General features: G+C 39.0%; 1 protein-coding gene across 4 annotated transcripts; it reads left to right on the top strand.

Annotated features, from left to right (window-relative positions):
- The first annotated feature begins 797 nt into the window (after positions 1-797).
- Positions 798-12,889, top strand: tmem255a (transmembrane protein 255A). Of its 4 annotated transcripts, none has more exons than XM_030146039.1 (10): positions 798-1,178; positions 4,153-4,295; positions 5,229-5,291; positions 7,561-7,650; positions 8,352-8,417; positions 8,552-8,640; positions 8,835-8,906; positions 9,319-9,487; positions 9,559-9,705; positions 11,556-12,889. In XM_030146039.1, the coding sequence occupies exons 1-10, from the start codon at positions 1,121-1,123 to the stop codon at positions 11,697-11,699; spliced, it is 1,041 nt and encodes a 346-aa protein (XP_030001899.1). In that variant the 5' UTR covers positions 798-1,120; the 3' UTR covers positions 11,700-12,889. The 4 variants fall into 4 exon arrangements, with proteins under 4 accessions (XP_030001899.1, XP_030001900.1, XP_030001902.1 ...); XM_030146040.1 differs by having other exon boundaries at positions 799-1,178; positions 9,325-9,487; XM_030146042.1 differs by lacking the exon at positions 8,835-8,906 and having other exon boundaries at positions 799-1,178; positions 9,325-9,487.
- Positions 12,890-13,699: the final 810 nt, after the last annotated feature.

The raw sequence follows: 13,699 nt of genomic DNA, 5'->3' as shown, positions 1-13,699 counted from the left end.
TATAGCCTCATTTTTCTAGCTAATCCGGATTATAAGTAGTTTATTTTAAGATGAGGATGTTTTCAACCTATAATGGACCATTATCCTTAAGTTTATCATATTTAATTAGTTAGCTAACACGCGTAATTCTACTCTTGTCATGAAAGCTAGCGCTAGCTAGTGGAGTGTTCGCATAATATTACATAAACTCAAATGTACCTCAAATCCTGAAGTAAAAGTAGGCTACTTAGTTACATTCCACCACTGTTAAATGGTTATTTTTAATTTTGTATAGCTAAATAACTGAACATACGTTATAATGATTTTTAGGGTTATACGTTAATTAACAAGCTAAATAAAATAGCTTTAGATTTATGCAGTGTTCATAAATGAACTAAAAGCAGGAATGGAAGGTAGGGAAAAAAGCAAGATGTAGTTTATAAATTAGCATACGAATGAAAAAAAAAAAAATCGTCCAAATGACAGGTTTGTAACTCTGTGTAGATAAAGAATAAACGTACGTAATTGTGATTTTTAAGGTAGCCTTAAGTGATTTATAGCTAACGCTCGCTAACCTTTAACCGTCATACGCCAACTGTCTAGCTAGCTAATTAAAACTGACAGTGTCAAGTAACTGACAGCAGGGATGGTGGTTGAACAAGCATGATGTGGTGTATAAATAAGGGTATCGGTAGAAAAAAAAATCGACCAAATGACAAGTAACGGATCGAGCCTGTGTAACGTTCACGGACCGGTTGAATAACGTTACGCTGCCTTCAAGTAACGACTGTAAGAGTAGTTGATTTTTCGAGCGCGCGCGCGTGTGTATGTGTGTGACATGCGCACATAAAGCCAGCAGCAGCAGCGACCCACTGTCCGACGCGGGCGCACCGTGAGGACGGAGACCGATTACCGAAGACAGCAGCAACGGCACCGGGGGATGTAAACGAGTCAGAATCGGCCTGAGCTGGACGGAGAGCCGCTGTCAGAGAATGCCCCAGCCGGCCGACACGCCGTCTGCGTCAGGTCACGGCTGTAAACAATTAGCCCGCGGCTACACAGACGACACGCTTCAGTCGTGATTATTATCTTTTCACTAGAGGACCGTCCAGCTGACAGGGGTAAACACCGTCCGGCCAGCATGCCTCCTGCCCAGAGCCTCCAGTCCAGCGGTCTGACCCTCTCTGAGACGAGCATAGGTAGGTGTGTGCAAGGTCAACGGCGTGTCTGCAGCAGGTTTTACCAATTAAACCATCCGCTGCTTTCATTTGGCTGCAGGGATTGTTATTGAGCAGCTTTTCACTGCTTCGTACACAACAGGCCGTCTGCGACCATCCATTGCATCTCCATTGTATGTGTTTCTTTGTTAAAGAAATGAGAGACATAACACTCGTTGCATCACCAGACGTTTTCTTTTTTTCTTTTTTTTTTTTTTTGGTCCAGGCCGCAGCGCGTCACTGCAGGTGCGGCGACGTGAGAAACCTCAGCAGCCTGGATGTTCGCCTCTTATTGCAGGATGCTCGGACATCTACAATAAAGAGGCAAACATGTTCGTTAATATAAAGGAAAACAGGAAAACAAGCTGTATTATATTATTGTATTATATGTGTTTTCATTTTAGTGGCAGGAATAGAGCTGATTGCACTAGTTATGAAAGGCAGAAATCACGTAACCTAGATATGTTTTACACACAAGGGGGTTTGCTTATAGTACTAAAAGCTAAAATTGATATTTAGAATATCACTGAACATGAGTGAGGCTCAATAGACTCCCTCAGCCTTAGATATTAACAGATATAAAAAGGAGCAAATCTAGTCATGCATGGTTGTAAAGTGTGTGCAAGTAAAGCAAATGATAAGTGTTATAGATAACATATATGAAATGGTCAATGCTTAATGAGTAAATGCACTCTGTGTGAAGAAAATGAATGGATGTGTATATGGTGGCAAATCAGATACAAAAAGACATAAAACAGCATTTAGTAAACTAATATGAGAGAAGGTGCTATTCCACAGTGTCTTGTAACTTTGTTTTCACATTCGTAGCAGGAATTGAGCTGATTGTTCCTCTAACCTAGTTACTAAAGGCAGAAATCACATAACCTAGATACGGTTTCCACAGGATGGATGATGCTTCATGTTTGCTTTTAGTGCTGAAAGGTTAAACTGTGATTTATTTCACTGAACATGAGTGGGACTGGTTTGAAATGGTTACAGATTAAAGGTTCTGTGATTAGACAATTAAACCTAGACTCCCTCAGCCTTAGATATTAACAATCAGAAAAAGGAGCAAATCTAGTCGTGTGGATATAAGAAATTGTTTACTTGCACACATTACAGAATTAGAAAGTGATCTTGAATATAATAGATAATAATAAAATTGTGAAACTTAGTAACATTTGTCTTAATGAGCAATTGCAGGTGTAATGTGTGAGACAAAAAGGAATGGATATGCATATGGTGGCAAATGAGATCCAAAAAAGACACAAAACAGCATCTGGTTAAGAGAGGAGGAAAATGAGACACATTATGATAATACAATAAATGGAGATGAATGTACTAAACAGTATAAATACACAGTAATTTTATATGTAACTTTTAGGACTGTTTTCTGTTAAAACAGTAATGAATAGATCATGAATACAATACGCTGAGTAGATTTATTTCTCAGAGATAAAATTTGGCTTAACCTGTGCAGTATGTTTTCCCTGGTTGGTGTAGTACTGGTAATATATATGGCCTGCTTGAGTTTCTTATCGATCTCCAGGATGGAGCATCAGTATTCAGTAGCAATGGCGTCTGTGGTTTGCCAACTTTGTGTGTCCACAACTGATAAAACAAAAGGTGACTTTTGGGCTTGGAACGCTTTAGAATATATTAAAATGAGAACAGTAAAAGAGATTAGAGAAGAGAATATCAGATCTTTGCTGTATTACAACAAGAGGCTGGTGGGATGTGATATTAGTTGAAGAAATAGTTTATTTATTTATGAGGTAGCAAATTCACTTTTTTTTTTTTTTTTTTTTTTTAACTTTTTACTTTTGCCAAGGAGGTTCTGTGTGTCTGTGTGCAAGATAACTCAAAAAGTTATGGACAGATTTGGATGAAAATTTCAGGAAATGTTGATATTGGCACAAGGAACAAATGACTAAGTTTTGGTGGTGATTGGGGGGGGACACGGCACTGATCTGCCTTGGTGGAGCTCTGTGCCCTCCGAGTGCTTCTAGTTCATATATATTTTTGGTTTTAACATAAGAGATAAAGTATCTGGAGGAAAGGAAAGAATCAATGTATCACAAATAGTATTGTTAAACATGATTTTTTTTTTTTTTTTTTTTTTTTACATTGACACTGATTATACTTTTTAAGTGTAAATGGATCTGTGTAGTGTTTAACAAGGTTTTACCCATTTTATTTATATTTTACATATCAGTTCATAACTGTGTTGTTGTACGGCTAGTAGAAATCCACCCACACATGACATCTAAACTGTATGATCTAAGTTTTCCTGCATAAATAAGTCTAAGGAATGATTACAAATAGGGTTGTGTGAAAAAAAAAACAATAATTATATTACTTTTTACTCATGTTTTTCTGTGTTTAGGGTTTATATTGCTGACATTTTGCAGCTAAAACAGTGTTTTGGTTTTGTTTTACCTTATTCTACCTGTGCACATCACAACTTCATCCGCTTTGAATATTCTGGATGAATCAAATGTTTCAGTGTTTGACAAGCTCTGGTCGTAAGAAGGAGGTTAAAATGACAAATGACCATCTTTTATGCGGTGTAACTCTTGCTGAATGTAAACTATGTGAGCATAAGAGGATGAAAAAATAAGCGTTAAAACAGCAACAGGAGTGTCTTAACTTGCTTTAAATTTTTTGTATAATTTTCTTCTTGTTATGTCTTTAGTGTAAATTTTGCCTTATTGTGATTTTTATGTTTTCATGTTGCATGTTTTTCAGGTAATTTACAGCAACAAATTACTGTGTGATCGTCAGCTTTCACTCAGGACCAAAAACCAGCCTTCGACACTTATCACAATAATTATCAATACCAACTGATTGATTGATTTTTGCTACATCCGCCCTAATTATAAATGTACACCAATGTGAGATCAGTGTGACAGACCAGTTTCGGAGTGTGACAGTGAAAGTTTACGTCTGTCTTCAGGTTCCTTCAAGAGGAGGAAGAGGAAATCCATAATAGTGACGGTGTTGCTCCTCATTGTATCTGTGCTAATCCTCATCTTCGGCCTGGCAGCCACAACCAGGACGCAGAACATCACAGTTGGTGGCTACTACCCAGGGGTCATTGTGAGTGCACATCACACGTCCACATAACGACAGCAGCAGCAGCCTGTTCACTATCGTCAGAGTTTAGAATGACTGAAGTGTGAGTGAAGTGAGAGTGAGCTCTTCCCGTTCCTGGACTCTGATGAACCTAATTACTGAATGTCTCTGAGGGGTGAATTTTCCCTACATTCATTATTCAGCATTGCTGTCATTAGAGGCTGAGTGAAGTCAAGTATATTGGCCCATAAAATTGTGTTTTTTTACAGGACTCAGCTCTTAGCATTCTGCTTGGTGAAAAAACAGCTACCAGGAAAACATTTCTGAAGCTTTGCCTCCAAACTTTAACCTCAGGCTCTTCAAAACTTTTATATTAATCAATAATGTACTGTACTATATTTAACTGTGGACAAAGAATGACTGATTGGCTGATTATTCAGTTAGGAAAATCCATTTTAAAAGCTAATTATTGAGACAACCCAATGCTTTTCCCCCTTATATTAGATATTAGATGTTAAGGTTTTTACATGTGGTTGAGGGAATAAAAAGGCTCCGTGAATACATAACCTTTTACTTTGATAGATGTGATGACTTTAATTTTTTTTTTTTTTTATATATAACATTTCTACATAAAGGAAATGATTCGTTGGTTAGTCATCAGAATAATTGGCAGATTAATTGATAAAGGAAACGATCATTGGTTACAGACCTTCAAGACACTGAATAGCACAGTGTAATGTGATCTTCAGAGATACTTTGATCTTTCTTATCTCAAATTACAGAAAATGAATTTCGAGTTGATTCTATTTATCAGCATAAGTGCTCAGAAATGTTTCCGTAGAGCACTTAACACACAGAACACATTGCACTTTACTTATCTTTATTGTCAATAAAAATCAAAGCTTTACAGTCAAATAAGATAAATGTCCCTAACAGTTTTTTTTCCTCTCTTTTTAGCTGGGCTTTGGCTCTTTTCTGGGAATTATCGGCGCTCATTTGATAGAGAACAAGAGGCAGATGGTAAGAGGCTTTATATTACCTCTGTGCTTTGAGATCACTTTCATAGCTTGTCTCTCCTTGTCTACAGTCAGGGAACACTTTTATTAAGGAGAACGCGAGTCCTGATTACCTCATGACAGGCTGCAGCTTGATTATGTCGTTAAAGTGACAATAAAGCAGCAGACCCCATCCGAACTAGGAGGCTACACTCAGCTTCAGGAGGTTTAGGTTGTGTATCGGAGAAAGTATCCTGGGCTTCAGGGGAGACGCAGCTAGAAATAGACGAGTGTAAGTGGAGGAGGACAGATGTCCATACCGGAATGTGGGGAAGGAAACTGCAGATGAGAGGGGTGGGAGGTGCTGGGCAGGGTCTGTCACGGCTGAAATGAAGAACGAGTTTGCACCGTGACACTTTTTCCCATAATGCAGCGGAGTTTAGGCACTTGGAGACAGAGCCTGTGTCTGTTCATGCCATAAATTAATATATTTATTCTTTTAAAAGCCTATTATATGAAAAAATATTTCACTATTATTTATTGTTTGAATTGTCACTGTGTTGTTTAGCTGCTTTTATTGAGAAAAGATCACAATCAATGAAAATGTTATGATTTTTTAATCAAATGAGACTTAAGACTGTGATGCATTGAATTATCTGAACAAATAAATAATAAGAAATCAGTGACGTGAAATAGTGAAATGAAGGGAGGGCATATGCATCTTGTATTAAATTATGAGACGATACTTCAGGATAATCAATGATTATTCTTATCAGTCAAATTGAAAAATGAGCTGTTAACTCTTTGGTTTATCTAAGTGTCTTGTGAATGATGCTCGGATTATTATGATCTAGATATAAACTTACAAGTTAAAGATGGAGGAGCTGAAATGAGGGGGAAAACACATGAATGTAAAATTACACACCGTCTTTCTTCGACTCTCTCCTCTTAGTCCAAATCACAAGACTAAATATAAAGATAGATGATCTGACGTTATTTTATGCGGTCAGGGAAAAGCGAAGCCATCTTGAAACATGGAGAGCAGTAGAATCATGTCCAGGTTGCATCTTTGTCTCTACAACCTGAAAACACAGTAAAGGAGTAGATGCAGACAGCTCATGTCCTCTGAGGCCACTTGAATTACAATGTGCTGACAGGAAATTTTTGAATTTTTGCCGAGTGACATAAAAAACACTGCAACTTAAATTATTAACAAGTCTGTCAAACAAGTTGAGACAACCTTGCCTCACTTTAAAAGTTGACACTAAGACTTAAATGTTCATTGATTCTGAATCCCTAGTTGTCACAGCCACACCTTTCTCATACCACACGAATATATTCTGAGTGAACGCAGCTGAAGCGCACACTTCATCCTGCAGGGAGAGGTTTCTGTGGAGGTCTCTGGTGTTTCTAAGATCAACACTCAGCCTCCGAGCAGAGGGAAGGGACAGTCATGTAATTGGAGTTGGTGCATACATTTTCCTGTCCTGCCCACACCCTGCACGATGCTGCACACGTGTACATATGCATTTCCTGAATGTCCATGTCCAGAAACATCCCAAGCACAGCAGAACAAAAGGAGCATAGAGGCAGAGCATGGTGTCTTAAATATACTCAGTTTTGGGTCATAGTGATGAATGAGAGGGATTATTATTGTGAGTTTATACATTGTTATATAGGAAAATCTTATATTTGATATCTTTTTAAAAATATGGCTAAAATAATTCGGCTTTACTGTCTACATGGCTGGATGTACTCATCTTAGCAACAGTATTCAGAGGTGTTATTAACTATGTATGCTGTCTGTAAGCTTTGGCATACGCACTACTCAGTTGCCCCTATCTGTTGACTCTGTTGAATCAGTTGCTGTGCCTCCCTGCTGCTAGGTGGGGTGGCTGCAGACAGGGTGGGGTGATGTGTAATTGAATACACACTGTCTTTCATTGAGGAGTGAAGGGAGGAGAGTGAGGCTAATGGGGGGAATTAGCTTTGCAGTGTCCATGAGGAGCTGGGCGCCGTGCCAGCCACGAACACCACTAGAGCAAGGTGACAACTTCAGCTCTCTGACACTGCCGTCCTTTATCCAACACATAGCCTAGTCTCATTTAGATCATTCATGCTTCAAAACAGATGAGGGATGACTCACAGTGTCGCAAATGTAACCCAAAACAACAACAGTGATGAGAGGAAGTAATTAACACATTAGTATGTAGTGCATTTAGCTGATATTTAGTCATCTGCACAATGTGAGTGATGAATCTGATGCTCCTCTTTTTTTGTAATTGCTTTGACAGTTAGTGGCATCTATTGTCTTCATCAGTTTTGGAGTGGTGGCTGCTTTCTGCTGTGCTATAGTAGATGGAGTTTTTGCTGCAAGGCACATTGTAAGTATGATTAAAGCATCTACTTATATTTAATAAAACTGATTAAATATAAATGTGGCTTACCCTTACACTCCAACTTAAATTAAAACATATTAATCAATGCCATTCACATTAAAGCTCAGTTTACTGTCAGTAAGTTATATAGTTAAATGTATGCCCTTCTACAAGGGCATTGCTCACATACTGTATCAAGTGCCGCACCCTCACCAGTGAGCCAAAGATATTTTGTAGGAGGATGAGATGATCCTCTATGACGCAAAGCACGTGAAACAATAAAAAACCACTAATGCATTCTTAAAACGATTATGCTAAAATAATGGTGAAAAGAGATCAGCACCATTAGCAGGTTCATTTGCCAGTCGTGACCATAAAAATGGAATTTTTTCTTTTATACCCCACACTATAAGGAGACGCCCTGTCTCACCAAAGAATAGATGAGAAAAAGATTAAGTAAAGATACTGGACTACTACTAACTAAAAGTTAATGAATCATTAATTATTTTCCATACCTGCAACCGTATTTAATATCTATCATTCATCACTTATTTCAATTGCATTTTCAGGAAACAGGAAAAGAGGGAGATTTGTATTTTAAATGAAACAAGACAGACTAAGAATTTAGATGAGGTGATGTGTTTTTTTCCTAAATAAGCTTCTTACAAACTGGATTTGGAAATAAATCCTTGTGTGTTGTACTGCAGGACCTCAGGCCTCTGTATGCTGGCCGCTGTGAATACCACTCCAGTGAGACGGCATCTGACCGAGATGTAAGAAACACACATTTGTACATACACAGAAATATTTAAAATTTAGGATCTGAATTTAGAACTGTTCTTAAAGTTTTGTCAGCATGGACAGCAGCCCCAAACTGCAGGTATATAAAATACTTTGTGACCTTCAGGTACCTTGTCAGACATCATCGCGTATGTCCTGTAACCTGCGAGTGAAGAGCAACACCTGTTACTGCTGTGACCTGTACAACTGTGGGAAGTGAGTATGTCGAGTGGTCGAGCGCCTGCAGCAGCTCAGACACACAAACAGTGGTGATTGGCTTCGCTGTGTTGCTTTGATTATTTCAACTTTTGATGTGTACTGTTGTGCCATTTTTGTGGGACATTTTTTTGCATTGCAATGTTGATTATATTAGAACAAGAATGTTTCTTTTCTTTTAACCTTTGTTTCAGAGAACATCCTCTTATGGGACTTCAGAATAAAGATGTTTTGAAAAAGTTTAGGAAATCATCCATGATTTGGAAGTAGGTCCCTTTCTTCTAGACCCATACTGGCCATTAATAGTCAACTTATTTTTTTAAAAAAATAAGTAATAAATGTGCTGTTTTAATGTAACTCACCTTAAAGTTGTGTTTAGGGTGCCATTTACTCGCATTACTTGCATGTTTTGTGTATGTCCAAGCAGCCATTCATGTGCTCATCTGTGTTTCCCAGCTCTTTAGCAGCTCGCTGGTTTCTACACTCAGATTTGGACTGAAATCATCTGAGCCTTTACAACTATAGACTCATCTATCTCTGTAAATCCAAACCTGTGTATGTCTTTAACCATGTCCTGAATACAAATGCTCAGAGCCTGTCTTTGTATTATAGGTGCATTGCTCAGCATGTGGTGACTTAAGTGGCTTGACTGCCTTTCCCTCTCTTTTCCACCCACTGGGCTAGCCGTGTAGAGGTGATTGGAGGATACCATGAATACACAGATGTGAAGAGCTGCCAAGACGTGGTGCATCTCTACCACCTGCTGTGGTCTGCTACCATCCTCAACATCGTGGCTCTCTTTCTGGGTATTATAACCGCTGCAGTGCTCGGAGGCTTCAAAGACATGGTACGTGCTACATGCTACTTAAAACCTCATTATGCGGGCTGATGAATGCTAATATTGCTCTTCTTTTCCAGACACCCTCTGCTGCCTCAGAGAGCACATCTGAGCCAGAAGCCATTACAGCCCCAATCCCCTCTGAGCCTCCTCAGCCCACCACTTCACTCAACTCATATTACAACACCGCCCCCTGCCTGCCACCGTACTCAGCCTACGACATGCAGGTAAGGGAAGGCAAGGCAAGGCAGATTTATTTGTATAGCACAATTCAACACAGGGCAATTCACAGTCCTTTACAAAAATGGAAAAGAGACAGGTTAAAAACACACAATTACAATTAAAACATAATCAGTAAAACAGAAATAATAATCAATTAAAACAAAGTAAAAGAGCAGAGTGCAGATAGAACCCTTTCAGTTGTTCTATGCACAGTTGAACAGAACAGTTTTCAGCTTGGGCTTTAACATTGTCAGAGTAGAGGCCTGTCTCACATCATCAGGAAGACTATTCCAGAGTTTAGCTGCATAGAACTGAAACGCAGCTTCACCATGTTTAGTCCTGACTCTGGGCACCAGCAGAAGACCAGTCCCTGAGGTTCTCAAGGTCAGAGATGGTTCATATGGGACCAACATGTCACAGATGTACTTTGGTGCTAGACCATAGACAGACTTATAGACCAGCAGAGCTGTTTTAAAGTCTATTCTCTGAGCAATAGGAAGCCAGTGCAGAGATCTGAGCACAGGACTAATATGGTGGTACTTCATGGTTCTAGTCAGGACCCGAGCAGTAGCGTTCTGGATGTACTGCAGCTGTCTTAGAGCTCATTTAGGGAGTCCAGTGAGAAGGCTGTTACAGTAGTCTAACCTGCTAGAGATAACTGCATGGATAAGTCTCTCTAACTCTGGTTTAGACAGTAAACCTTTGATTCTGGCAATGTTTTTGAGATGGTAAAGGGCTGGTGATGTAATTGATTTAATGTGGCTGTTAAGGTACAGGCAGAACTGTATAAAGGTCCTTTAAGACTGGGTTGTACAAGGATTCATTTTAAATCCCACTAAAACCGGTTAAATTTTCAATGTGTTGCACAGAGCTTTAAAACTTAAAAATAGATGACATCAAACCTCTGTTTACTGTTGACTCTGTTCTTGATTGTGCAAAAGCATCAAGTTGCTTGAAACTTGAGGGACAGACTCAACCAAACTGAGATTTACAATGCCACATAGTTTCAATGAAGGTACAGGTTCAGCAAGGAAATTCTGGAGATGAACTGGACGATTACATAAAAAATACACTGCAGTTCAAAAAATTGCAGCTGTACCATTAGTATTCCTAAGACATGTTGTCACCACCTGCATGTTGCTACCAGGCAGACCCTGTTTGTCACTACTGTGCTGTTTGTTTGTTTTTTATCTTTATCTGACTATATTACCTTGTCAATTTGGCCAAGAGGAATATTTTGAGCTTTTCTGTTGAACCACTGTGACTAAGTTGACTGACCAAATCCAGAAGTGGGTCATAATGAAGCAAAAATGCTCTGTTATTGAATTTAAATGGATGAGACAGCAACTTAAACATCCATCTGTGCATCATCTACAGCTGTATGACCACATAGCAAGATGAAAACGATGTAAAAGATGTGATGATACTAAACAGGTTTGGTAGTGGAGAATAAGAACCGTAATGTTCCAACAGCTGTTGCTGACATGGAACCCTTATTTTCCCATCGCAGTGAGGTTTATGCTCATTATTTTCAGTTCATTATATCATTATTTTGGATGTTTATTGTATTTGGAGTCACAGTGGTTTAATTTTCTTCACATTATGTTAGTATGACTTTAACATGCACGACAGATTTTTACTTGTTCTAGACTGAGTACATTTCAGAGCCTGCCTTTTTCACTTTTTTTGCGGCACAGAAGTTGAATCAATCCGCCAACTTTTACCAGTGTTTTCAACACTATCTGTACTGTGAAATAAGTAAAGAATATTTGCACTTGGCTTCCTCTGCATAAACTTCAGATTCAATCAGTCTAAAAACCAGTTTCATCTTAATAATCTTTCTTTCTTTTTGCAGGGCTCCTACATGTTTCCTGACTCTTCAGGTTTGTCGGATGACTCCCAGTCTGGAGCCAGCCACCTTTGGCCCACTATGGTCCCTCCACGCTACTCCCCTCCTCACAACCACCCCGACGAGAAGCCCCCACCCTACAGCCCCTAAAACCACCGTGAGTGACATCAACGGCACCTCAGGCAGCATCGCTCCACTGAGAGGTGCTGAATGAGTGGTTTGAATGCACAATGTGTCGTGGATTTTCTCCACAATCCTTCAAACTGTGAACATTCAAAGGTGGTGGTGGTGAGGAGGAAGGTCACAGGATGTGATCGGCCCGACACAAGGGATCAAGTGTTTGTCTAACTGGGCGACACTCACACTCTGGCCTGCACTGTGTGTGAAAGAGACAACCTCTTCAAAGCCAGGACTGTTTACACATCTATCTGCCTTAATGTAAATGGACTCTCAGCGCTGCAGCAATCTGTCACCTCTGTACAAGTTAAAACACATGCTTTAAGTTCACCCCTCTTTAAGTCACCTCCACTTATGTAAATGCTTCTTGCGGTGGCACTGACAAAAATGTTTGTATTATATGGTTCTAGACCTGATTCCACAGCTATGAGCCCTCTCTGAGTTCATCGCAGTGTAAGACGATAGCTACGACGTCTTTAGTGAATATACACACAGCCAGCTAGTTAATCTAAAACTGTATTTGTAGGCCTCGGAAGTTGTTTGTTTAGAGGTTAATAGTGTAACATATTGTACACTGTTAGAGGCAAAGTTTGAATACATGCTCAAGATGTATGTACAGCAGTATGCTACGCAGTTGTTCTTTTCGCGCAGTAAAAGTCAAAAGTATACAGATAAAGATCATGGTATCTATTTATCAGCTCTTCACTCTATATTCAAGAATAACTTGAATCACTATGTGGTATCTTTCAGAGCAGTGTTAATGAAGAAATAGTAGTTATAGAAAGACATTAACAGTAACACTCCAGACCTTATTTATTGTATTTTCACCAAATACAGAAAGCCAAGTAAGCTTAAGTCTCTCACTTTAAGTAGTAGAATCACATCAGTGTGAGCTGAAATGTGTCATTCTTAAAGTAAAATTGAGTGTGTACAGTCAGTGCTGGATTCACTGACACAACAGCATGAATAAAGGTCATAGTCTAAGAGCTGCTTTTAAAAGGAGACAAAAGAAATGTAGAATGAAGTGTAAAGTTAGTCCATATCCATGAAACCAGTCTGTCAGCTTTAATCACTGCTTTTTATAATTTCAAGAACACTTTCTCAGGCTGAGAAAGTGTCAGCTCCTTTGTCTTGCAATTAAAATTGTTTTGTGTAAATGGCAATAAGCGTGTTTCTTTAACTTAAAGGAGTGATATTTTGCTTTTTAAATGGGATTATGCATTTTAAGATATTTCCCTGTGCTCTACATAAACTGTAAATGCTATGCTTGGGTCTGAATTCTTCATTAATTCAACTCTACAGGTCCATCTTCAACACTATTTCTGAGTAATGACACCAGAAAGGTCATTTTGGGCACTGGACCTTTAAATGTAAATGAGCCACTTCACACCCCACCCCCTCCAGGTTGTTGGCTGCGCTTCTCTTTCCTGTTCAGCCACTTGTGTTCATTAATATAACCAACAACTGACCATTTTAGGTAATCGGCTCGAAGTTTGGACATATTCTCAGTATGGACAACAACCACTGCTGCTAATAAACAATTATGGCATACTCTGAGAAATGTTCGTCAGAAGCCTTGCCCTTAAATGTGTAAATGTCGTGAGGTAACTAGTTATAGACACAACAAATTAAGAAGGAATTAAAACGGGTTGTAGAAATCCACTCAATTTTTGCCAAAATGAATATAAAGATAGCTTTGCAGCATCTGGAGGGTTCAAATTCAAACTTTTTGAACTATTAGGGTCCAAATACACAAAGAAATGAACCACAGACTAAAAAAAGTAGGTTTAACAAAATATGGCCCCTTTTAGTATTAGTCAACCTGCTGAACTGCAACACCTATATAATACACTGATTACTGCTAAAGAGCTGAAATGACAATAGTAGGAAATAAAGATAAAAATGCAAATCACACTGGGGGGGGGGGGGGGGGGCTGTTTCCTAATCTAGAAACAAGACTAGAAATAGTGTAA

This window comes from Sphaeramia orbicularis, chromosome 10 (assembly GCF_902148855.1).
Source record: "Sphaeramia orbicularis chromosome 10, fSphaOr1.1, whole genome shotgun sequence".
NCBI lineage: Eukaryota > Metazoa > Chordata > Actinopteri > Kurtiformes > Apogonidae > Sphaeramia > Sphaeramia orbicularis.
Note: the sequence above shows the minus strand (reverse complement) of the source record. Positions and strands in the feature narration are given on the sequence as shown.